Here is a 26169-nt window from a genome sequence, read left to right as displayed (position 1 = left end):
GTAATTTAGTTCCGTTTGTTCATCAATACGTTTTTCAGTTGTTTATGTAAAGGTTTGATTCATTTATTAATTATATTGTTAAATATTATTTTCATATTTATATTTGTTTGGTTTTGATTGTGGTTTTTGAACTGTTTAAATGTACGTATCAAATATATTTAGCAATAAGCAATGCTCCTTTGCAGCAAGACAGACTGGCTGACTGGTATTCTGAATGTGTGACAGACAAAATTATTTAGTGTCATTTCGAAGGAAATGCATGCGTTTTAGCCTTTCCGTTTTTTTAATAGCTACATTTCTTGCTCGTGCATTTTAGAAAAAAAAGTTAAGTAGTATGAAAGTAAAAAGTTGCTAGATCTAGCAACAATAGTGCTAGTTCGCCGGGGTGACTTCTTGTTTCCTGCTTGTAGCGGAAGCCGCGCCAGCCAATGGCAAAGAGCCTCATTCCCTTGAACGTGTCACGTGATTCCAGTACGGGGGCTTTGCTAACAAGAAGCAAGATGGATACTCCCATATTGGTAATGGAGCTTCTCATCTTAATGTATCACCGTAGCTGCGTCGAAGATGCTTTCGGTTTCTAACCATGCCGCGTTATGTTATTGCCAGCATAGAGACGGCGTTTATTCGTTAGCTTTACATTGAGCTAAATGAAACAAAGTGTTGGCAAAGTAGCTATCTCCCCGCGAGGTTAGCTTGGCTTTCGTGGCTAATGGTGATGTGGAAGTGTCATGTTTCACCTTTAACATCGCCCAAAACAATGACTTCCAATTTACTATTTTATGCTGTTATTCCAAACTTGTTTCCCTTTTCCTTCGCTACTTTCCATTGCGTTGCTGTTACGCAATTATGGCTATTTGTTTACATCTCCACTAGTAGAAGTGACACAACCAGCTGGTGTTAAACTGTCAAATGTATTTTATTGTTTGTAACGATGTGTTATTTGAACAGGAACCATCTTTGTACACCGTGAAGGCAATTCTCATTCTGGACAATGATGGAGACAGACTTTATGCCAAGGTATGGTAGGGAGAGAGAGATCGTTTAGATCAACAATTTATAGCCTTGATTTAGTTACAATTTGACAATTCTATTGTTTGTGCATTAATTACAACCAATTGCATTTATCTCCAGTATTATGATGACACATACCCCACAGTGAAGGAACAGAAAGCATTTGAGAAGAACATATTCAACAAAACACATAGGACAGACAGTAAGAGATGCCATACTATCTCCCAAATAAAAAAAATAAGCACATTTTGTCTCTTTGGATTCCGTTGAGAATATATTTTTACTTTGTGCGTCCCAAGGTGAGATAGCATTACTGGAAGGCCTTACTGTTGTCTACAAGAGTAACATTGACCTCTTCTTTTATGTGATTGGAAGTTCACATGAAAATGAGGTAAGCTTAAGCTGCTCTGTTGTCACAACCACAATTTTACCGATTGAGAGGCTTTTTTTGTTTTGTTTGTTTTACATGCATTTGTGCTGCAACAAAGAAAACCGACATTTTAGATTTGGCACCAAATAACATCAGTACAAACATGCACGAATTTTTGTAGTAATTAGCCATCTATTATTCTTGTTGAATCACTTGAAAGCAGCTTCCGTTTAAAAATGTAATTGAAGAGTTTTTCATTTTAACAGCTTATGCTCATGGCTGTTCTAAACTGCCTGTTTGACTCCCTCAGTCAGATGTTGAGGTATGCTATTCATGCTATTCAAAATGAGTCATTTTCTATAAGTGGTTCAGAAGAAGTGTAAACGCATTTTTTTCTCTTCTGAAACTACAGAAAAAATGTTGAGCGCAGAGCTTTGTTGGACAATATGGAGGGGCTCTTCCTTGCTGTGGATGAAATCGTCGACGGAGGGTAAGTTAACCGAGAGTGTCTTATTCAGGATTTTGCATCTCCACTGTTGACATTATTGTGGTGTTGAGTTTGTGTGTGCCGCCTCCTACAGGGTGATCCTAGAGAGTGACCCTCAGCAAGTTGTTCACCGCGTGGCCCTAAGAGTAAGCCTTCTCCTTCTCCTCTTGGCTTGTTCACACACATTGTGCGATGTTGCTGTGATCTTAAAATCGATTGGTTCTTTTAGGGGGATGATGTGCCTTTGACTGAGCAGACTGTCACCCAGGTTGGTGATAACACCATCGCCTACGAGTCCTACTTTTTCAAGACAGTAGTATTCTATATTGTGCACTCAACAGTTGACTGCAGATTAAAACATAGAATACCTGGTGCTCCTGTAAAGGAAAAAGAATGCCTTATTCTGCTTACCAAAAACAAAATGATTTAAAGGAAACTCTTCCTGAGGAATAAACTCAAATGAATGTGTAAAATGAGAGCTGATAGCTAATGTCTTATATGTTTGTGTTTGATTCAAACAATGTTTTGTTGGCAGGTGCTTCAGTCTGCCAAAGAACAGATCAAGTGGTCGCTTCTACGGTAGTCGCAGCACAAGAGCCGCTGCACAGCCCGCTCATCATGGCACTGATCCACATCCTCCCCCTTCCTCACTTACAATCACCGCTGTGAGCTGGCACATGCAGGCTTTTCCTTAAAAAAAAAAAATCCTTTCTGTTTAGCTGTCCACTTGTGTGTAGAATAGCGGGTTCAAATCAGGTGTACTGTACATTCCCTTAAGCTGATCTCTTTCTATGTTTTCATGATGAAAGCAGCGTTATCGCTCCATGGTCCCTCACCAGCCTCAGATGGTGACAACATTCCGCGCATGCCGTTCGATTCTCATCATACTTCGATCAAAACGTACTGTCATGTCGTCACTGGGAGCGGAAGTGAATTTCATCTTGCCGTCAATTTGAATAAATGTTTGTTGATGCAGTCCAACATATAATTGTCACACGCTGTGTAGTCTTACTATGCGCTGGTGAGTAGTTGAGCTGGTTTGGCGAAAGTAGCGCTCCCTCCACTGGCTTCTGTCCTTCAAGCCTTGATAGAGGCCAGGGCTCCATCTGCTGTTGTTTTCACCACGGTGCAACAGTTGCGGTTCAACGGACACGCCCCCCTTCATGCGCCATGATCAGGCTCGTTTCCACCAGTGTGTTCATGCATGCGCGCATGTTTTATGGAGTCTTAATTGATTCATTCCTCCTCCTCCAACATGCATCATAAATTGTATGCGGCCATGAATGCTTCCCCACCTTCACACTTTAGCTTCATACAACTCATTTGAATGCAAATGAAGGACAGCTTGCAGAGTGAATTGGATTAAGAATGGGCACTACATCATGGTATGTGATGAATATTACAGGGGACAGATGAAATGATGATATCCATTGTTCCAAACGGTGTCCACACATTGCATGCTTGCTGATAACTTGGACTTGATAAAGCAGTAGTACGTCATGGTTCTCACCAAATTTGCAACCATGGCAGTCAGCACGTCGTATTATTGCAGCTTCTACCTTGGTTCTGATGTCTTTTCATTCACAAAACTGTTCCCTCAAATTGTAACTGACGCGTCTCAACATGTTCTTTGACATAATAAAAAAATAATACAGTACATGTAGTCAGCAGTACTTATGGAAATTCTCGGCTTCATGGCATTATTTTTTATACCTGGCAATTTGGTGTAGACGTCAAGGTATAAAACAAATGTGCACGGTCAGGAGAGGTAACCAAAAGCATCTTAAACACATTATTGGTAATGTTAGACTGCAACAAGTAATAAATGTGAGAAATAAAACTTTATGGCCCAAGGAAGGAAAAATGTTGTAACTCTTCCACTGGTTAAGAGGATCAAATAAAGTTGAAGTTGGCATTCCCCACCACCGTGAAATTGTATATCCTTGAATGAAGCTAATTGTCTCCAGCAGTATGGATGTCAAGAACATATTGTGCGCTTATCTTTCACTCATGTCTGGCAGGCAGAATCCTATTACAGTCTTCCAAGTATTGCAGGAAAGCTACCAAGCACACGCCAGTAATGAACTGCACAAAATGGCGTTTTGATTTGAAACGCACAAGGGAAACATTTAACTGTCTTGACCAATTTGTCCACTAGAGGACACTGACACGTTTGCTTAAAGAAGTCTTCACTACTCAACACGCACACACACACACACACACACACACACACACTAGACTCTTGCGGCACCCCTCACTAATATTTGAAAACGGCGCTCAAACGAAGCGTTTGCTGGAGGACCGTCGAGCTTGCAAGGGGTGGGGGTGGGGGGGTGAGGGGGTGGGAGAGGGTTAGGCGTGGTCTGGCTAAACTACAATACTACGACCTAAATTGTTTGTACACTATATGACAAACTATGCTCAATAAACTAACCAAACACTATGCTAATAAATCACTAATCTGAAATAGATATAAATATGCTCACAAACGCCACTATACCAACTCATTTAGGAACTGAACGGCTCATTTATTTATTTATTTATTTATTTATTTAATTGAGAAGACTGAGCCACTTGTATACCCCACGGTGGCAGAGTGACTACATCAAGTTTACGGAAGTGTTGCCTTTTAAGGGGCAAGTCAACACCCCCCAAAAAACTCTTCAATATGTTCTCTGCGCCTTCACTAGTCTGGCATTCTGACTGCAATTGTGTTTGTTGAATATGAGTTAAGCAAAATCCACCCGTTTCTAGCCATCACAGGCTTAGGTTAAGAAAGAAAAAGACATCTGTAATGTCTTTTTGCATTGGCACAAGTGACACTTTGTTCTTTACTTTCACATCTTTTCTTCTTATTAATCCTTTTTCATTTTTTCACTGTAAATATAGTCTTTTTTACATTACAAGTGAATAATGAGTATAGGTTTCTATTTGATTCATTTTGGGGCCAAAAACCACGGGGAGAATTTTGTTTTATTTTTATAAATAAATAAGTACAGGTCACAGGCTGGGGCCAAGCTATATTTTTATGTCCATCTATGGTTAAGAATAGGATTATATATAGTGAAATATTTAGTTTATCCCCTGGTTGAGCTTAGGCACCAGTACCCCCATAAAGAACACTCCCAATGGTTGAGGTTAGTGTAAGATTTAGGCTAGGTACTATAAAATCTAATTCATCACATTGGTTGAGATTAGGTCAAAGTAAACAGACAAATCCAATATCATGGAAGTTTTAAGATGAATACTACAGTCCATAATACCTCCCACTGGTTGAGGTTAGGCAAAAATTCCCAAAAAGGGTCTTATATCAAAAAACTACAAGTAACCCTCTATGGTTGCGAATAGGTTTCGATTCCAGGGGAATCTTATAAAAATATTTTTCTTACCCCCACTAGTTATAATAATAAACTAGACAAGATCGCATTTTTCTTTATTTTTTATTTTTATTTTTGGAGGGGGGGGGGTCCAATACAAGATATCCTATAATTTATTTGAATAAAAAAAACACTAAATGAAGAATGACTTGGTAAAATAGGTAGTGTGTGGATAAAGGGGTTAGGATCACCTGTTTTCTGAAGCTTAGCCATGATTGGTCATTATCTGAGCCCTGAGCAACTGTGCTGTCATTTTCATTCGACACCAAGCGACAAAATGGCCGCCCCCCTGAGATGGCTAAAAACGGGTGGATTAACTCTTATTCCACAAACGCAACATTAATCAGAATGCTGTGTTTAGACTAGTGAAGGCACATGGAACATATTCTTGCAAAGAATTTGGCGGGGTTGACTTTGTCTTTAACTCATGCACTGCCAGACATTTGCAGACTGTCTTTATCCTGACGTGTGAAAAATATTTTGAAATATTAAATATTTAAATTCCTGGGATTGAATGGCTGGGCTGTGAAAAGACACATAAATATCTCCTTGGCAGTGAATGAGTTAAATAAATATGAATACGGCTGTTTCCCATCTTTTAAATAAGCAAAAATATTGCCGTCCCTTTTATTTGACCCGCACAATTTCTGTCATTTGGTTTCCAGTGTTTCACTATATAGTTGCGAACATGTGGTGAGCAGGCATTTGTATATAATAGGTGTATAAACAGTCTGCCTGTTATTAATTAGGATTGCTCCGGAGCGCGTTGCAATGCAGCGTGTTGTGCTGCCGATGCCAACGCAGAGGCCCAGACGCACTCACAAGGCCGGCTTGATGTTTTTGCACCATACAAGTAAGTAAGTCGTCAATGGAAGTCTTATCGGCTCTGCTCTGACCTGCGGGGCTTATTACCTCCTTGGCTCACCTCCAGTCTGATTCAGAACCTTGAATGAGAGCCTCTTTATGAGCTGCAATGAAAGCATGAATGGACGCGATGTTGCCACTGCTACATGCTAAGTGTTCTGAGTGGAGAAAGAGCAGTGCGAGGGGAGAGCTCATCATTCTAAATGGACTCCATTAATCGCAGCGGTTAACTGTTAGCGCACCAGTTTGCCAGCGGAACGAGGACAACTTATGTCCCCGCCTGTGTATGAGGGCGGTGACATGAAGGTTGGGAGAGCAGTAAATATGATGAGATGAAACCCTGCATCGCAGCGAAAAGTACACATGCAGCCACTTGCCTCTTTGGCCTCATTTAGATGAGCCTAATTGCGGCAGCACCGGGAGCTCGGTGGCTTGCTTCCATCGGCTAATTACACTTGCACCATCGTAAAAAGAAGCAAGCGCGGTAACTAACTTGTATGAATTATACAAGAATGGGCAGAACAGTTTGAAAGACCAAGGCTTGACACGCTGTACATAAGCAAGCCGTTAACTTGTCAGAGAGTGAGGGGCTGGAGCCTTGCGCGTGATCGATGCATACAGTGAGAGAGTCCCTCTCTCTTGCTCTTGTGTCTGTGATGTGTGAGTGCGTGCGTGAGTGCGCTGTGCGAATTAGTCAATAAATGATCATCATCGGTGAGCTTAGAGTCTTGATGTCATAGTCAGCGAGCGTGAGCAGCCATCTGACGACGTGGTCCGGGCTAGAGAAACAAAACGGAGGATAAACAATGACACCATTTTGGATCTCATGCGATAAATATGTGAAAGCCGGTGCCATTATATTGGCTGAGCAGGACAAAGAGCAAGACCCTCGTGATATTTAATGGCGTGCCGTATTAAAATTAACAAGGCTATTTTACGCTCCGACATTTCCGTCCAGTAGGTAACACTAACATCCACATAAAGAGACAAACCTCACTCCAAATAAATGACTAAATGAGGACGAATAAAGAGGAATTGAATGTGAACGAAGGGGGGAAAAAGAGGAGGTCATTAAAGGTTATGCGAGAGTACACGTGCTCGCGCATGTGTGCTTGTGCAGGAGGAGGAGGAGGAGGAAGAGGAGGAGGAGGAGGAATGGGCCTGGGCCTGCATGCAGCAGCTCTGCAGCCTGACGTGCTTTATGGCCCCCGCTGGCCTCTCTAGGTCTCTTTATGGATTCCCATAGAACGGAGAATCACGACAACTCCTGAAAAAGCAGGCCAAAAACAACACCTTCGCCGCTGCACTCTTGCCTGCCTTCGCCATAATTCAGCAAGCTGTTTATGCTCCCGCCGGAAAAAAAAGAGCATTCATTGTAATGACAAAAATGACTGTAAATTTTGATGCTAATGTTTATTTTTTGTTGACGTCAGATAAAACTGTCAGCGTGAGTGTGCTTGGTTTATTGGATGTCGTTACAGGTTGGTGAAAAAAAATGGGGGGCTTTGTTAAGTTACAGCTTTTTCCCTCCCTCCCCTTTTGGACGGGAATAGCTTTGCCTTCGCAAGATCAGTTATTTTATGATACTCGTAAGATTTATGACATGAAAATGTCCAACTTTGATAGGAAAATGAAAGTGGTCCACCAAGGGCATTGTTAATCCGGCAGATATTCGGCGTGATGCGTTTCCCCTCCATTTTCCTTTTCCCATTGCAGTACGTTCCAGAATGCACGCTTCGGAAGAATGCTCGTGGATTCATTCGGGATGCAAAAGCGCTCAACACCCCCCCTCCCCAGCCACCCGAGCTGGCCAAATAGACTCTTCAAGCCTTGCGTCCCAGGTTGCCAAGTATATATGGTCACACGTGCAACTGGGGCACATCTGGAATGGACCTTGCCCCTTCTGCTGACCCCCACCTTCCCCCACAGGCCATAATCCTGCTGGTGCTGTGTCATGACAGCCCGGGCTTCCTGGCTTACTGCTGTTCTCAAACAATCAACACTTTTGGAGCAGTGATGATGCAAAACAGTACTAAAGAACCACAATCAGTCATTTTCATTGTAGACAGTCAGCATACCCCCCCCCCACACACACACAGACACGGTTGTGGCCGTAAAGCTTTACGAGGGTTTCCCAACTCAGTTTTTCCCCTAACGTGTTTAGTCTTGTTTTATACAGAAAAAAATCCTCCACGAGCCCTTTGCTGTTGGGACTCAAATCTGCATGTATGTTTTTGCAGCAGCAGCAAAAGAATGTGAAGAGGAGCATATAGTCTGGCATACCTCTGTGCCCCCTGCTGGCCCCTCCCTCCCTTCCTCCCTCCCTCTGTCATCTGCCCACTTTCCCTCCCTCCCCGTGGATTCCCCAACCACACCACAACACTGTTAACAGAGACGGCCATGACAGATTTACTACCATCGTCTTTCCATTGGCCGCCAGCGTGACAGCTGTGATTTAACGTCCCCCTCTCATTGGCCAAAAGCTGACATCCTAATTTATGGGCGCACTGAGATTTGATGCCTCCTGCCTTTGAAGTGAGTTACAGCTCAGTGGCTTATAGGACACAGAAACGGTGTCAGGTTGCAATCGTAAAGTCTTCTCCCTGAAGGGAGGTGGTGCTCCAGCATAATAGCTCTGACGTCAGAAGGGGCACAAGAGACCTTGTGCACTGGGAGAAAGAGCAGAAAAATGTGCGATGGATGGAGAAGGCGTCCCAAAAAAAAAAAAAAAAAAAAATCAAACTTGCGATGGACGATCCCACACCAAAGCTCAACCTTGGATCTCAATCTGAATGGCGAGCACATCGCCGCTCATCCCGTATAACTGAAGACGGCTTTTTGTTTCAGGTGCTGAAATACTCAGCCCCGTGCAACACAATCATCGCTCTGCCTGACAGGCCGCCCTCACAAGAAGCCGGCCTTGTGAACAACCTTGACCAGTGGAAATTTCCATCGGGTAAATAGCATGATTGCCCCTGCCCTGTCTATCAAACCGCCCGGTGAATTCACTCAGCGTTTCCCTTGGATATCACATCCTTCGCTTTGCTATTTCACATTAGGCGTAAGGTCAGCTGCTCCAGTGTGCTGCCGCGTTAAGACAGATTACAACAACAACAACAAAAAACTGTTCTGTACACACTAGGGTAGGACCCCTATTTCTGTCCCTCAAGGTACAATATATACAAATATACCCCACAATAGGATCCTTATGTGACTCCAAGATAAACCGGAGTGTTGATGTTAAACTGTGATAGGCAAGCATGAAGTCAGAAAGGAGAACCTTTGAGGCTACCATGCCGGTGACAAAACATTGGAGCTCCTCGACATGATCAGCTTTCTCTTTGAGAGTGAGCCATCGTGTGATTTTGGTGACTTCAATTGCACTTAAAAGAGCCGTATTATGGAAAAAGATGATTTTTTTAATCGTTTGTATGACAGGGGTAGTACAGATCAGCCTACTTGGCTACCCCACAAGGGCGTTCGTTCAGAGTGTGAAGTTGTTCATCACATGCTTTTGCCTTGAGGAGACAGAGGTGCTAGCAGCAACAGATGAGTGCTCTAAATGAATTTAGTGCCGCACCTAAATGGAATAGAATTGTCTTCTACAGCTTTGTCTTGAGATATGACTCGACTCTGTTCCGAAGTGGCTGAGTTGAGTTCACTGCAACCAAGCAACGCTCATATTACAAATTTCAAAGGAAATTCATCTTCAAAACTGAGGCTTATTGCTGTTTAATGCTACCCTCGGTTCAAGTTTGATGAACAGTCATGATTCCAGACAACACGCTCATGTGATCATCCACAAACGTGGATGATCTCATCAAAGTAACTCATCCTTGCCTCCGTTGCGGCAAAGTAGACGCACTTCTAATAAGCATTGTGACCACTACATCGACAAGGAGCGCATGAAGCCAATGCTCATCGCTCAGCTAACAGTGAGTCGCCGAACATCAGAAAAAGTGCTTGGGTGTACCGTAGACTTTTCACAGAAGTCAGAACGGCATTGAAACAGAGAGCAAACAGCTAGGAACAGCAAATGAGCAGGTCAATTGTCAAGAGAAAAAATATGAGCACAGCAACACGGTGCAAGCACACGCCACCCCAAAAGCGGAAATAAAACCGTGACGTCAGCCAGGACGAGGTGCTGAGAAGGTCAAAGGGATATTGATTGATAAATGAAATATTTCTAATATGTAAAATTTGAGTAAAAAGAACAGAGAGAAAAATTCATTTGATTCTTTCTGAGTCTTTTAAAAGGAAAAAAAATGAAAAAAAACCCCAAAAGAATAAAAAAAAACTTGATACTTCCATTATAATTTTTTGCACTTAATTTTACACCACAATAGGTACCATTACTGTGAAGGAATTCCATTTAGACCATGAAATGAATTTTAGCTCAGCCCTCAGTCTTCATTTGATGCAAATATATGAACAACAATTTAGATACGATCTTACATTTAAGCACAATGAACATGTAAATTAGTGTAAAAGGTAAAGCTTTTTTGGGGGGGTTAAAAACAATAAAATACACTTTTACATCCAATATCATACATAATTACATATGTATGACAGTAAATAGTAAATACTGAATCAGTTAAAAAAAAAACCTAGAAAAAGCCTCCCTCACATAACCTCTGCTCTTTAAAATAACCACATAAATTTGCTTTACGTGTCACCGCTAGATGAATGCTGACACGGTGGGAAAAAAATCTAGACAGACTAACAAATAGCATTGGTGTCATTCATTCACTGCCACCCCTCAGTTCTGTTACAATGCATATTAATTGCACTTCGTAGTCGAGGTGTTTGATTGACAGTTAGGCAGGGTGTGGTTTCGGTACATTTAGTGAACACGCCCACAGCCTGTTAATCTTTCCCACTTGGCAGCGTTGTTAACAACACTCGTCTCTGTGGTGTGACAATTTATTTTCACTTTAGAAGGACGTCCAATAAAATGCACTTGTGATAAAATGGCCTGTGCCCTGTGTAAGCAGCGTCATGACCCATGCCAGATCATCTTTTGAGCCTGTAATATGAAGTGGCTAATCACCCAAAAGTCCACCTCGATGATATTGCATTTGGCCTAAACGTCCTCCCCTGCAAGTTGACTACTAATGTGAGTGCTAGAGTAGAGCGCTGGCTTGGCGGAGTACTCCCCCTCAGCCACCCGTGTCGGGGCTGGCTTGCTGTTCTCTACAAAAGCTGACCTGTCCAAACGAAACCAGCAGTGTGTCAAAGCGTGGCGTAAAGCCAGTGTGAGGTTCATAAAGCACAACACGCCTCTCTCGAAAAGGCATTTTGACAAAGCCACTACGGCTCCCTGATATGCACTCCTGTCACGTGGGACAGGGGTGTTGCTGCCGTTTTCACTAAGTGAAAACAGGTTACTGACTACTGGCTTGCCTTCAGGCCACTGAGGAATATTCAAATTATGGGCCTTCCATAAACTTACGTGCATGATAAAGTGCTTTCCTTAAAACAAAAAAAAACAAAAAACAAAAAGAAAATCAAGATGCCAACAAAACTCACAATTATTCTGGAGAAGTTAAGCGTACGGTATAACAGCAATGTCAACGTTTACATTCAATGGTTTAGTGTGCATTTTGAGGAATTTATCTAGAGCAGGGGTCGGCAACCTCTAACACTCAAAGCGCCATTTTGACCCGGTTTCCACGGCAAAGAAAACACAGTATCTTTACAGTATCTCAGTAAAATACAGTATCTTTACACGTAAAATAGTGTGTTGCTTATGAAATCCATGCAGTCCATCCATGTTTCAGAAAATTACATTTTATTTATTGGAACACACAAACAGATGACACAAAACAGACTGCACTGAGAGCAACTCAAGCCGTTTTTTTAAGCCAGTGAATGGAATATTCTTCAGTGGCCAGATCACAATCCTGTTTTTCACTTACGAAAGACAGATGTTAAGGCAGCAAGATCCACAACCAAGCAGCGGGTCAAGGTGACAGCAGTGAAGGCCAAGCAAAGCATCTCAGCAGTGGGAAAAAATGACATTTGGAGATGTCCATGGTCCTAGAATTCAGGACGCTTTTGACTGCATATGATTTGCATCCAAGGATTAAAAGTTAATAATTTTGAGCCTTGATAAAATGAGGCAAGTGATATTTTTCTTACATAAAAGCAGAAATTCGACAGTTCCATTTCAACTTCAGTGTGTTTGTGTACACAGGTCAAGTCTTCCGTTGAAGTAATTGTCTTGAGTTTGCAGTTCTCAAACCACTGCGCCCGAGGAGGAACAACATATCAGAGACAGAAGGCATGGCCGACAAATTGTCTATAATTTGTTACGCACGCACCAAACCGGTCACCGACACACCCCAAAACCTTGCACTCATCTGTTAGTTTGGGTTTGAGGGGCTTTGTTGAAACTACGGGCGCCTTTGGAAATACGCTCCGAGCGCGCCGGCTTCCTGTGAGTGTTATTCAAATGTGCCATTTGGTTATTCAGAGTGCCCCAAAAACGGAGTGCCGGTGCATGCTTTAGGACTCCGACTTGCTTCGACTGGGGACACAGTGCGCCGGTGCGTCAGGCAGTCCAGTTGGAAACAGTTCAAGCACGAGTTGCTAATTGGTTTAGAACATATAGGCTGCCTTCGGAAATTAATTTGAGTAGAGCGTGCTTTGCCTCTGCGAACTCACACACTACGAGACGAGAGTATTGCACAGGCGTCAGAGTGACTTTCCAAATGCACCCTATGTTGAAAAATCCACCTCTGGAAAAAATAAGAAATCCCCAACCCTTGTTTGCTAATGACTGGGCATAAGACTAGCAAACAAAAGGGAGAGCAAAGGGACCTCAGTCAGCTGAGGATTCAAAAGCAAATCGGAATTAGCAAAGTTTTTGTCATGTCATGTCATCTTCCAAACCGCTTATCCTATATAGGGTCGCGGGGAGTTGCTGGAGCCTATCCCAGCCGTCAATGGGCGAAGGCAGACTACACCCCGAACTGGTCGCCAGCCAGTCGCAGGGCACACATAGACACTGTCACTGAGCGGGAATCGATCCCACGCTGCCCGCACACAACTCAGGCGTGTGTACCACTACACTATCAGCGGACTAAGTTTTTGTTTGACAGGCCATTTTATCAACACCTCCTTTTCATTTTCAAATGATAGATTGATGATAATGACATTTTGAAAAAAATACAACTTTAAACCGATAATGGTGTTAATACTCAGTAGTGGAAGCTAGCTAGTGGAAGTTGGTCAAAGTTGGTAAACGGAAATGCTAACGGAAGCCTGTTTAAGATGATAGGTGGACCGGCCTATAGGTGATTACTATTTGTTTCTTCCGGACAAAAAAGAGGCTAGTTGGACCGTGGAAGGGTACCCCGGGTGAAGGTGATAAACGGATCGTGAAATTTTTGCAAAATGGCCAGCTCTGGTAATACTCCATTACAACTCATCAGCCAACAGCCAAAGTAGCGCCCGTGGCTAACGTCGGCTTGTTTACAGAGCTAATGTTAACTTAGTATTGGCAGGGCATTTGCTTGCAAACTGGATATGTGTTCTCCGTGAGTGGTTATCACAACTTTGCGCTTCGAAAAACATTCTGAACGGCATTTTCATTTGTAGCGAGAGCCATGGCTTTGGTCGGATGCAGGGGCTGGGGGATTGTGAGTGAGGTTACATCCAAATCTTGCTTGCAGTTTTAACACTGAAAACTCTTCCTTTTAAAATGTGCCTTGTTGAAACAACATAACCTAACGTATGGAGTTCAACTTGGAAAGAAATGTCTTCACTTTGCTTTAATATTGTACCTGTGACTTTCTCATACTTTGCCTTTGGCTGGAATGTAGGCCACAATTGAACCACATCCATAATTCATCTCTGAATAATAGTCCCTACTGTTAGAGATTACAATATTTGGGAATCATTAATAAGTAATGCCTTCACGTTCTTTGTGCTAAAGGTTTGACAAGAACTAATGGAAAATCTCCCAGGCAGTTGAAATGACTGCGGATTAAGTGTGGCAGGTCATTTTCTTTGCATGTATGAAGAAGTGCTTCACATGAAAATGCACGTGAGGTGTTGGTGGGAAAGCAGTAACATTGCATTTACCAGTTACATGAGTGTGGCGTGACTGTCAACAACATTTCATTTGTGTGATTTTGGAGGACGTGTTGACTGAGGTGTGAAGGGAAGGTGAGGGTGATGCAAAATTGACTGATAAGCAGAATGGCGGCCACAGCGGAGCTTAAATATCATCCCTAATTAGCACTGTGATGGATGCTTGCTGCGGCCACATTTGGTGATTCATCAAAGCTCACCATGGAAAGGTTGGCCCACACCTTGGGCAACAGAGATAGCCCCAGCTATGACTACCATGCTTTCACTTGTCTGTTTGCATGTTTGTGATCCATTTGGTGGTGGTGGTTGGTGGTGGTGGCGCGGGGGGGGGGGGGGCATTCAAATATTTCTGGAGCTGAGATCTTGTTTCTGTGAACCTCGGAGACACACACAGGCGGTCAGAGCCTCACTGTCTCCACTCAGCTGAGATTTACTCGCCTAGGGTGGAATTTCTCTTTGAAGAGCCCATTTCTCCCCCCCACTTTGACAGGCGAGGTGAGCAGGTAGAGAGCCGGCCATCAGTCTCCTGCAGCCTGCACACAAGGCAGCGCTCGTACATTTTACCTCTGGGCCGACTCCATGATCGCTCTGTCTCGCGGAGATGATTTCCAACCTGGATGATTTCTGCACTTTGTGTATGAAGATGGAGTGTTATAAGCCCCTTTCTGATCTCCTCCCCATCTCCCTCACTTAAAGAGGTCCATTGTTAAGTGCCGGCGGCCTGTGGGTGCTGTAAATCAGACGGCGGAGGGAGGGGATGTCTCCCATGGGGGGAGCCAGCACACTCCCAGCAGCCTTCGGGCTGATCTCATTCAGCTGAACCTTGTGCTTTAATTAAAGAATTGGTCAATAGTAAGGGGAAGGTGCTCAAGGCTACGAACCATGTGCGATGAACGCAGGCTTTGCTGCCCTTCGAGGAATCTGATGTCATCTGCTGCGCGGGTTTTGCAAAATGAGTCTCCCTGACTCCATCTCCTTCAAATGTTCTAAAATGTGAACTACTTGGCAGGAGTGATCACAATGCTGCACAGCCTAGCTACTACCATATTTGCTTTTCTGACGTCAATGGAACACCCGCTTCTTTCTCCACAGGAAAAAAACCCCAAAACAACAACAACAACCTAAGAGACACTACCCTCTTGTGGCAAAATCGGGTATTGCTTAGCTGTTTTACTCTTTTGGGTTATCGGGTGTGACCTTTGATTTTCTATTACTGCACAGGCCATTTACGCGTGGAAATGTATCAAGTAGTCTTATTAAGAATGAGTAGCTGGTCACATAGCGTATGAGCAGTTTGTGGTCGTGCAAGGTTACAGTTCGTGAATGGCAAACAAAAGATATTAGGGTTAGGAAAAGAGGGCAAAAGATATTCCTACCGTATGACTTCTACAGGTAAGCGGAATCTGACACTGTTCATTTTGAAACTATGCAACAATACATCAAGAGAGGGAGAAACATTTTCACTCACATTTAAAGTCACCGCGTGGGAACGGAACCGGTACAAATCACTGACCATTTGAAAACTATTATACACACTCAAATTATTTGCCACTAATATATGTATATATATATATATATATATATATATATATATGTATGTATATATATATATATATATATATATATATATATATATATATATATATATATATATGTATATATATACACAGTATATCTATCTATAGTCTTTGTGTGGGAACGGAACCAGCACAAAGTGCTAAAATGTGTCCTAATAAACAAATATAGCATGCACTTATTACAAAATCTTTTTATTGAGACTTAGGGCCCTAAAACTTCATGCACAATGCTTTATAATCAGCTATAAAATATACAGCATTTCACCCTAATGCCTAAAAATGAAATTACTCATAAAAGGTGGGGTTTACACATTTATATAAATGCAGACAAAAAAAAAAACAACAACAATCGCGGCTGATGTACGGGAGAAATTTTAGTGGCTGCTTCTGAATTATGTTTCCAAATGAAAGGATAATCCACCTCACAGAAGAAATCAGACTATGCGTCATATCTTTGTAAATCTTGAGATTTTTGGGAATGTAGGTCCCACCCATTACAATTTGTACTTCAAATACAATTTAAATAGATATTAACTTAATGAGCAAAGGCAAATGTCATTCATGGGCCCACCCAACTGCTTTCATGTAGTCTAAAAATAGCCACGCAACTAACAGAAAAGTACTGAATGAAAAAACACTGTCTAGACAGATTAAAAAAGGGGGAAAAAAAATCAAGTGTTCTACGAGTCAAATAATTGCCTCAGTCCAGTGTTTAAAGACTGGACTGAAACACGCCTCAGAGTATCATGTAGGATATTGCTCAATAAGAAAAACAGAAAAACAACACTACTTACATATCATCTTCACTGAAGATGCTAAACTGAAACTAGAGATGAAAGGACATGGCACAGTTTCTTCACATTCAATCATGTTGAGCCAGAGGCGAGCGCTTGCTTACTGGTCTCGCACTACAACTACAACGAAACGGCTCAACTTCCAACAGTTGCCCTGGCCCGCTTCCTGCCAAATGTCTGCAAAGGATGACCCGATGAGCTGGAGCATCCATCCAAACACAAGACATCCTGAACTGGAGCTAAAAGAGGTTCTTTCAAGGAGTTACAATGAATTAAAGAAAAAAAAAAAAAAGGCAGAATAAAAAGTCACAACAGAGTGGAGGACTAAATGCATATTTGGATTTGATAGGAGCCTTAAGTTTTGCCATTGAAATGGTTTTGTTTTAATGTGTTGAACAGCTTATTGTAACAATGACTTTCAATTTGTACAGATTCAAATGTACGGCGACTTTCACTGACGACTACGTGATTATATGGGCTGCTAATTACTAACGCAAGGTAATGCAGTCTTGCGTGACGGAGACAGTTACACAACAAATCGTGCCGATCTTGACCGATCCACAGGTCCAAATGCAGAAGCGGGGCTTGATTTGTGGGCTCAGCAGGACAAGAAAAGATGTGCTGCCTGACCATCTGTGGCCTATGCGGTCCAAAACACCCAAAGTGTATCCCACGGCAGCAGCGCTATTAGTCTTCAGTGTGAGAAGACGTGAGAGCATATCATCCACTTATTGCCATCATATTGTGAGCAGAGAGCGGAGCCTTGTTGACATGACAAGAAGTTGCCTTTCCCCTCTGATCTCAACAACAAAGAGAAGAAGTTAAAAAGGTATATAAAAAAAAAAAAAAAAATCCAGGCCCGAACTAAGGTAATCTGGTTGTGTTAGCTAGGTGTGTAATCAGAGTTGTGTTCAGGTTTGGGTAATGTTGCGGCTCGTCGTTACAGAGTCAGCGACTGTCCATCGGGTCTTGGTGGGCGACAGGCGTTTCGGGGTCAGACAGTCAGGCGGCTGTTGGAAGGGTGTAAGGGGCTCCAGGAAGCCGTGTGGCCAGACGTGCCCTGCGAGTACGCCGATGAGCGGCTATCACAACACTGGCTGTCGTCTTTGCTGATGCTGGCCGTACACAAGCGGCGGTGCCTCAGCAGCCGGTCTGTCCGTGAGAAGGTCTGCGGGCCCAGTGGACAAAGATGGCTGTCAGTCATGCTAGGGTTAACTTTTCGCGCCTTACCAAACACTGGTCACATAACGAACCATCAACCTTACACACAAACAGTTACGCGACTGTGCCTCGCACATCCTGTGGGGCACTTCGGAATTAGTATTTATCCGACAACACGGCATGTAATCACATACGTCCTGCTCAGCAAAATGCTTTTTATCGTATTCTTGAGCGTGACTCAGCAGGATTTCAAAAGCGTGCAAGTCAGCTGCACAAATGTTGTCCTTTGCCGCGCAAGCGCGGATCGGTTGACGGTGCCCGCCGTGCCTCCAAAGTAACGCCATTCAGAGGTCATTTTGTATGTATCATTTATTTGACCGTTTTTGTCATTTTGTGCGAATCATTTATTTGAAACTGTTTCAACTCCATACAGCATATTTGTATGACGGCAGTGAAGCTGTGTGAAAATAAGTACATTAATTAAAAGAAAAATGTAGCACTTGAGTGCTCAGTTTGGTGTCCATGTAACAAACGAGTTGTCCGCACGACATTCGACAATCTCCTGCCAAGCAAGTGTGAACTATCTTCATTTTTTCATAGCACACTGCAGGAAGGTTTGACTGACAGCATTTCTCATTTTGAACTGGTCTTGCACAGGTTCCATTTGGGGCTCCCTTGTCACACTCTTGGAGCAAGTTACAAATAGTGTGGCTGAGAAAAACACGACAAAATGAACACTATAGACAGCTGGCAATAAATAAGGACGATTTCACGGGACAAATATTCGAGATTAGCGTTAGTGTTAAGCTAACCACCTGTTGTTCAAGTTGCAGCTTTGCAGTGCAGTTTGAAGACACGACCACAACCGCAGTAACACACATACAGTTTTTATGGATAACTTGTCAAGCAAAAGTGAGCATTCTTAATTTTGAAAATGCAGATCCTTCCATGCAATTCTCTTTGCAGTTGTGCGGTGTAGTATCTCGTGTTGTGGCCGGACTCACCTGATTGCATCGGTCGCACTGGTAGGGCTTCTCGCCACTGTGCACCCTCTTGTGTCGGTCCAGGTGGTAGCGCTGAATGAAGCGCATGTCGCAGCTGTCACAGGCGTAAGGCTTTTCCCCTGCCCACATCCACAACACGCAGTTACTTGCGCACAGTTCCCACGACTGACCAATCAATGGCTTGCATAAAGTACGCCACCGTTTGAAAACATGAGACTTTGCTGCTGATTTGTGTTTTCAAGACGCTTCCGTCTAACTCCAGGGAAGCTTACTTAAAACACTCCTTTCAAAACAGCAGCCAAACTTTAAGAAATGGATATTTGAACACGAACAATGGAGCAACCCGTAGATAGACAATATAACAATACTCTTGCATAGATTCTTGATCCTCTGCACGGACCATCTAAATACATACTATTTGCTGACGACACTATGATACTAGGCTCGGGCAAAATCTGCAGCTACTTGTGACAGAGATCACAGCAGAGCTTCACCAACCTAAAGATTGGTTTGTGAAAAATAAACTATTATGACATTTATTTAAAACAAAAGTTATTTATTCTGGTAAATTCAAAGAGGACATTCACATCCAGATTAAAATTGCTAATGTTGTTATTGAGAGCGTAAAAGAATATAAAGTTACTGGGAGTGATTCTGAGTCACAACATTATCTTGGGACCTCAAATAAACAGCATTTATTCCAAATTAGCTAAAAATATTGCTATAATGAGCAAACGTAGACACCTACTAGACCAAAAATCACTCCACATCTTGGATTGTTCGGTTAATTTATGGAATGGTTTATATGATGACTTAAAAAGTGCTGCTAATATAAATTAATTTTTAAAACTACATAAGTATTTTAAGTCATTCACTGCCATTGACAAATTTATTTGTTTTTTTCCCCACAGTTCAGCCATTCAATCCCAGCAATTTATTCATATCTTTTTTTCCACTTTTTTTCAAACCTTAGGGTAAACGAGGGTCTGAAAATGTCTGGCAGTAAATGAGTTAAAACATACTAAAATAAATAATATAACCATCATAATAACAGTTATGCTAAAAATCCATAATGTGTGGCGCCAGGATTTCTCATTATCTGAAATGTACTATGCCCAAATAAAGTAAACTACACTCAACTATTTTTGTGACATAGTGAGGAACTCAGACCATCTCCAGGTCTATTTGAATTATATACCAGAAGGAACAGAAAAATGTCCACTGATTTAAGCAAACACGGTTGAATGCCTTTATATTTGATTTAATAATGTCTTAATGAAATATAGTATTGTAGAGATCGATATTTTCTTACGGGAAACAACTTGTGTTGGATTTTTTATGGGCCTTGATATTGTTCTAATGTCAAATATGTGCATTGGCTCAATAAAGGCTGGGAATCACTGTCTCAACCAACAAAGCCATCTTGAGCATCATCTTTTTTCCACTTGAATCTTTGTCCTATAAAGACATTTTGGATAATTCTGCGCTGTCGACTGTATGGGGCAGTTAAGGGAGTGAAGGTGCAAACTTTTTCTTTTTTCTTTTTTGGAAAGCAGGTTGATTTTCCTCACCCGTGTGTGTCAGTATGTGTCGCTTGAGGTGGTAGCTGCTCCGGAAAGCTCCGTAGCAGTGGTCACAGATGAAGTTCTTCTGCACTTTCAGAGAACTGTCGTCATCCATGTCGAGCTGCTGCAATAAAGGCTACCAAGGATGACAAATTGAGGAGTTTTCCCCATCCCCAGCCCACGCAGTCGTGGATTATTCAAATTGTGCCATATTATTGCGCACGCTTGAGAATCTCAAACATACCCGCACTTCCTCCTTGACTTTCACAGATTTTTTGTGCTTTTTCTTGTGCATACTCTGGCTGCTATGCATGCTCTTGCCGTCCAATATTCTGGAGGTGTGGTAATCCCCATCCTTTTGGATCAACTTGGAGAGAAAGTAAATGCACAAATTAGATCACTGCACCGGCCACAACACGAGGTCCACCTGAGCCACTTCAAGAGCTGGAAGCCAACTTCTGTCAAACTCTACATGATTTTACTAGTCTGCGGCCCACCTCTACTGGTTGCGCAACCCACTTTTCGGTCGCGAGCCACCAATCAAGAATCCCTCCCTGACCTACAGCATTCTAATCAACTAAACTGGATTTTGTCTGTTGCGAGAAAGGGTATGAAAAACATTCTGCTGAAACAGAAAGAAAATGGTGATTCTTATTCCTCCATTCATGTTTCATCCCCCCCCGCCCCCCTTACATTCCAATGAAATCATTGTACCAGCGAATGGTTTCGCTCACCAGTGGTGGACAGCTCCCTGTCGACAGATGCCCCACGTGGCTGTTGCCTTGTGAATGGTGACTTTGGTGTCCATGGTGGCTGTGGCTGTGGTGCGAGTGGCTTTGGTGGCCCTCCGAAGTTGCCCGGTGCCCGTGACCCAGGGAGGACATCATCTTCTTTTGACCTGGAATGTTGTTGGCTTGCATCAGGGCCATGCTGGACAGCACCGCCTCGCAGCCCAGCAAGCCAGCCTGGCAACACAAAGAGCAACGTCAGAGCAGGTCGTGGGACGCCTTGTCGGGACTTTGAAAGAAGGCTAAAGGGGCTGAACGAGGGAGGTACAAAATGAAAAGGACAGCCCTCTGGCTGGGGACACAAATTGAAATGATTTGGATTCTGCAGATGAAGAGACTTCCACTGACCCATTTCATATGGTCTCGAACAGAGTTGTTTGAATGGTGTGTCATCGCCGTGCTTTTGAATTTGTGTGTGTTTGAGGGGGTTGGGGGGGCAGAGTTGACCTCAGTCAGGGTGAGGGCTAACAGAAGGGACCGCACGCACCCAAATCATGGAGGTCAAAGCCTGAAAGTAGAGGCATGACAAAATAAAGCTGCGTGCTTCACTCAGGAGCGTTCTACTTTCATGTGCAAGTTCATCAATTCGGCCCGCACAACAGCGATGAAATTGAGCTCTCGCACTAAAATGTGCGGCTAATCAGGCAACAAAGCCCCAATGCTTCGATTGCTGCACCTTGTACACTTGGAAGAGCACAACAGCGAAGTAAACCAAACACAGGGACAGGAATTTCAGAGGAACTTGAACACAGATAGACATGTACAAATGAAAACAATTGTGTTGGAAGTTTGGATGTGAATGTCAAAACAAGCCGATCTCAAAAATCAGTTTTATAAATTCAAATACATGCTTTTAGAACTTGTGTTGTACAACATACAAATGTACTATGATGATAACAGTGTCATGACTGCATTACACAAAATGATAAATGCCTTGTGTGCTTGCTGTGATCCTTATGAGCTTCAAAAGGAAAAGTAGGGACATTTTTTTCACAATTTGTCGAAATTTGTGTTTGGTTAAAAAACAAACAAACAAAAAAAACAGCTGTGCTTGAAGTAGAAGTCAACCCAAACATTTTTTTCCCCAAGAATTTGTTCTATGTAGGAACACTAGTCGAAACGCGGCATTCTGATTAATATTGCCTTTGTGGAATATTTGTTAAGCAGCAAAATCCACCTATTTTAGCCATCTCATTTGGTCACTTCTGTCGACTGAAAATGACATCACAGTTGCTCAAGTCTCAGGTAACGACCAACCACGGCTCACCTGTTTTCTGAAGCTGAGCCACTATTCAGCTGAGCCTTGTTTCAACTAGCGGGCGTGCATGCAAAGAACATTTTCAACATCTTGAAAACAATTTGTTTGGGTTGACTTTCACTTTAAGATAGCTAAAACAACAACGACGACTAACTATCAGACAAGGTGGTTATTGAACTCAAACACAATTGAACTGCATATGTTAAGAATAAGTCAACAATCCACAAGGAAAAAGTACATGACAACTTGCCTCATATGCGGAGTGTTTGACAACAGTATATTGCATAGGAGAATGGATAGCTGAAGTCTCGTAGTTTAAAGTGGTTACTTATCCAGAAGAGGGCTCTCTCTCTCTCTCTCCCCTCCTCTAATGCAGCACATTACATGTTCGTACCAATTTTCAGAAAGGCACAGCTTCCTAGACTTCTTCCAACAGTAATGTTAGTCACGTTATCGCCAGAAATGCTCTAATATGCCTACAAGAGTTTCCGTTTTAATCCAAACTAGTCTGATTCCACATTGTGTCAATCGTGCTTCATTAAACCATGTTCTATTATTAGCAAATGGTAAATCATCTCCTAAAAGCACACGTCCTCTGAATAATTCACGGCCATCCCTTTTATCTACAGATCCCTTTGTCTATCGATGATTTTGCTGAAGCTTATAATTGTGCAAGTTCGCTAGCTAGCAACTTACCGGAGAACAGGTTGGCGTTAATAAATGCCCGAGCGGAACTGTATCAAAACGGGCGCTTGTGGGTCGCCAGTTCTGTTTTCAAGACGACGACTACAAGTCGGACGCTAAAAGACAGAGTCTGACCTGAACGAAACCGAAAAGGCGTACGGTTAGCTTGCTAGCTAGTTGTTCGGCTTGGGGGGAACTCTTGCAGGACAGAGAAGACCCCCACCCTCCCCCACCCCAGACGACACAACAAGAGTCAGGCGCACACAAGGCACAGCAAGCAGGCAGGCGGCAGCAGCTGGGCGTGCGGGCTCACAGAGTAACACAAAATACGACCGCAGGCTGCGCTGCAACCTTCACAAACCCGAAAGCAGCCCACCAGTCAAACGATTGTGCACGAACAGCTAAACTGTGCACCTGGAGCGAGTACTTACCTTTAAATTTTTCACAGTTTTGTGGATTATTACTTGACGCACTTCCAATTTTTTTTCTCAGTTTACAAACACTGACAGGAAACGCTACCGGAAGTGCTCCCCGCGCGAGTGCTCTGATTGGTTTCAGTCGTAACCACGTGATTGCCTTTGAAGGCCGATATCTGCGGCCATGTTAGGAAGGAACTGATGACGTCAGGGTTCACGCTGAGCAAAACAGTTTGTATTTACCGACCTTTAAGAAGCCAAGGCACATATTTTACTTTAGAAAGTAGTCACGGCACATTACCAAACTAAAATGGCACAAAAAGTATACACAGTGGGGTACAAAAGGTATCGAGGTTTTATTTCGGACAAACAAACAAACAAACAAACAAACAAACCTAAAATCCCTAATAGCTTCACTATTAGAATAATATCGAAGTTACCATTACCAAGCACAATCTCACACATGCAGTAGTTCCTACACTCAAACAGTACTCGGTATTCATGAACTCATACGTCATCAACAGCTCACAGTTTTTTAATTTTTTTTAAATTAATATACTTTATCTTTGAATAAATGCAACCATAATTAAGTACTGCAACCATAAACCTTCAAATTTAACAAGCAGAACAAGACAATTATTCACGCTTTCCAGTTTTGTTCGTTTATACTTTCTGCTAGCTATAATTTAAGCTAAAAAGTAATGTGTATTTTTTCTTGCAGTCATAGTGTGTGCTTCTATCCAGAGGGTGGATGAGTAAACTATGGGACAATATGATTATTACTCCACTGTATTGTATAACTGGCTGTCGGGTTTTGGTGACATCTAGTGGCTGTTAAAAATCAGCTACTCATCGAGCTATCGTTTTGAAATGAAATAACATCTTTTGTGTTTAGTTATTTGGGTTTATGTATATGTAATTGTTTTATTTTCTTTAATGTGTGTGACACTACCTGATTAAATACATGCTGTTTTGCCCACGTGACATTTATGCAGCTCTTATGTGTTAAAGATTTCATTTTGTTACTCATTTCATTCGTGTTTATTCATTTGAACAACCACAAAAGCAACATTGCCAAGCACCACCTAATGTTAGTCAAATTTATTCATAGCCCTAATCACAAAAGAGTCTCATAAGGCTTCACTCATGGCCCACAATGGACAAATATTAAAACGTCATGACTTTATCAAAACTGATCTGAAGAGGGCAAGATAAAACTAAAAACCGCCATACGTGGGAAAAACAGTAGAAATCTTGAGAAGGCACATGACGGGGACCCCTCCCCCCCACACACTTCCAAGATCAGTACTGGTTGTCTCAATTATCAAAGTAGCGTGTATAATAGGTCGTAAATTCGTTTGTATGACTGAAATTCAGAGTGTGCGTGAGTACAAAGAAATGAAATCCGTCAATATTTGTCAAATGTGTGGACACCTGTCGTACGCATAACAGTAAGTAACGTGTGTTGATAACTCCCACCTGTTCCATGTACCCGCATGTCTTGCATTGAGAAAGGCCTCCTATTAACCATATTTATTAGCATCAATCCCTTTAAGAAATCCAAAATCATGGCAAAGAAGGGCGAACCTTAAGGTATACTCGGGTGAGAAGTGGAAATAAATAAATACTGTGTGGTACAATTAACACAAGTTTACCAATGAAAGGGAAAAATGGGTTGACATGAACTACTTTGAAAGACATGCATAAATACAAACGATAACTAGCACTGCTACTGCGACTATTACTGCGTCGGTTAATGCCTGTTAATAAGGGCTCTACTATACGTTTAGGTGAGGCCACAAACAAAAAAATATCCCAGAAAAACAACTGCAGAGGCTGTTTACCAGGTTCAGCTCTGGGAAATGACAAATCAATACCTCATTCTTAGCTAGATGTTGGCTTTGTTTGAAATAAAAATCCTCGGGAACCCATTTCATCCACACACAGCCACTGTGTGTATTACCTGTCTGAATAAATCAATTTTCTCAGCCTGCAGTGGATATTACCATTTCGTCGCTGTACTGTGAAAAACGCTTATCTCCAATTTTGGAAACTTTTTTATTTTTCACTTTAATGCGATGTCTGTAAAGCAGAAACATGATTCATGTAAAAATAAGAAAATGAAAAAAAAAATGGAGATAAGTGTTTTTCACATGACAGCGACGATTTATTGTTATTAACTTGCAAGTGAGAGTGCAGTGCGAGACAGTAGTCCCCTTATTTTAGTTCTACATCTCAACAGCTGTATTGTGTTGTGAATTTCACTGTGCACAGTGCAGTTGACTTACTATGCTGTAGATGGGGCACCATTCAACTCATATTTACATTTTTGCAGGCCACATTTCTCATGCTGTCAAGTGACACTACATGTAAATTTCCTTCTGTCCTAATTTTACTGGCCTCTGCACCTAGGACATGGATAATTATATGTAGGTCTCTGTAAGTGAATGTTTATTTACTTCTATTTAATACCAGTAAAGCAGCTCAATGGCTTAACCGAGAAATCCCATCCATCCTTTCATTTTTTACCGCTTATCCTGTTCCGGAGTCTATTTCACAAAACACGTTCATCAAACTCTGAGTCTAATCCTGAAGTCTGAGTTGATCAACTCGGAGTTCTTTCACCTGGAGTTAAGCGTGTGCAAACCAACTATGAAAAGACAGCATGAATGGAGCCCCGATTCGCTGAGTCACCATGGCAACGAGGGCGGGGCGT

At 42.3% G+C, this 26169-nt stretch overlaps 2 protein-coding genes across 5 annotated transcripts; one reads left to right on the top strand and one right to left on the bottom strand.

Moving 5' to 3' along the window:
• The first annotated feature begins 403 nt into the window (after nucleotides 1–403).
• Nucleotides 404–3790, top strand: copz1 (COPI coat complex subunit zeta 1). Its single transcript, XM_086038173.1, has 9 exons — nucleotides 404–518; nucleotides 949–1017; nucleotides 1132–1213; nucleotides 1311–1402; nucleotides 1648–1703; nucleotides 1794–1871; nucleotides 1963–2014; nucleotides 2098–2136; nucleotides 2404–3790. The coding sequence occupies exons 1-9, from the start codon at nucleotides 429–431 to the stop codon at nucleotides 2449–2451; spliced, it is 606 nt and encodes a 201-aa protein (XP_085894299.1). The 5' UTR covers nucleotides 404–428; the 3' UTR covers nucleotides 2452–3790.
• A 12159-nt stretch (nucleotides 3791–15949) lies between these two features.
• znf740b (zinc finger protein 740b) lies at nucleotides 15950–23582 on the bottom strand. Of its 4 annotated transcripts, none has more exons than XM_086038135.1 (7): nucleotides 23469–23582; nucleotides 21444–21603; nucleotides 21042–21272; nucleotides 20552–20674; nucleotides 20314–20443; nucleotides 18743–18861; nucleotides 15950–17745 (listed from the first exon to the last, which is right to left on the bottom strand). In XM_086038135.1, exons 2-7 carry the CDS (start codon nucleotides 21486–21488, stop codon nucleotides 17572–17574), a joined length of 822 nt encoding a protein of 273 aa, XP_085894261.1. In that variant the 5' UTR covers nucleotides 21489–21603; nucleotides 23469–23582; the 3' UTR covers nucleotides 15950–17571. The 4 variants fall into 4 exon arrangements, with proteins under 4 accessions (XP_085894261.1, XP_085894269.1, XP_085894278.1 ...); XM_086038143.1 differs by lacking the exon at nucleotides 23469–23582 and adding an exon at nucleotides 23050–23445; XM_086038152.1 differs by lacking the exon at nucleotides 21444–21603.
• Nucleotides 23583–26169: the final 2587 nt, after the last annotated feature.

This window comes from Filicampus tigris, chromosome 1 (genome assembly GCF_054856515.1).
Source record: "Filicampus tigris isolate MCC_2025a chromosome 1, RoL_Ftig_1.0, whole genome shotgun sequence".
In the NCBI taxonomy this organism is placed as follows: Eukaryota; Metazoa; Chordata; class Actinopteri; order Syngnathiformes; family Syngnathidae; genus Filicampus; species Filicampus tigris.
The sequence above is the reverse complement of the archived record's forward strand: the minus strand, read 5'-3'. Positions and strand labels throughout refer to the sequence as shown.

Coding starts and splice junctions, on each gene's coding strand:
- copz1 (XM_086038173.1), top strand. CDS start 429: ATGGCAAAGAGCCTCATTCCCTTGAACGTGTCACGTGATTCCAGTACG. Junction 519..948: donor AGATGGATACTCCCATATTG/GTAATGGAGCTT, acceptor TTATTTGAACAG/GAACCATCTTTGTACACCGT. Junction 1,018..1,131: donor GAGACAGACTTTATGCCAAG/GTATGGTAGGGA, acceptor ATTTATCTCCAG/TATTATGATGACACATACCC.
- znf740b (XM_086038135.1), bottom strand. CDS start 21,488: ATGACACACCATTCAAACAACTCTGTTCGAGACCATATGAAATGG. Junction 21,273..21,443: donor TTCGAGACCATATGAAATGG/GTCAGTGGAAGT, acceptor TTGTGTTGCCAG/GCTGGCTTGCTGGGCTGCGA. Junction 17,746..18,742: donor AGTGCGACCGATGCAATCAG/GTGAGTCCGGCC, acceptor CTGGGCCCGCAG/ACCTTCTCACGGACAGACCG.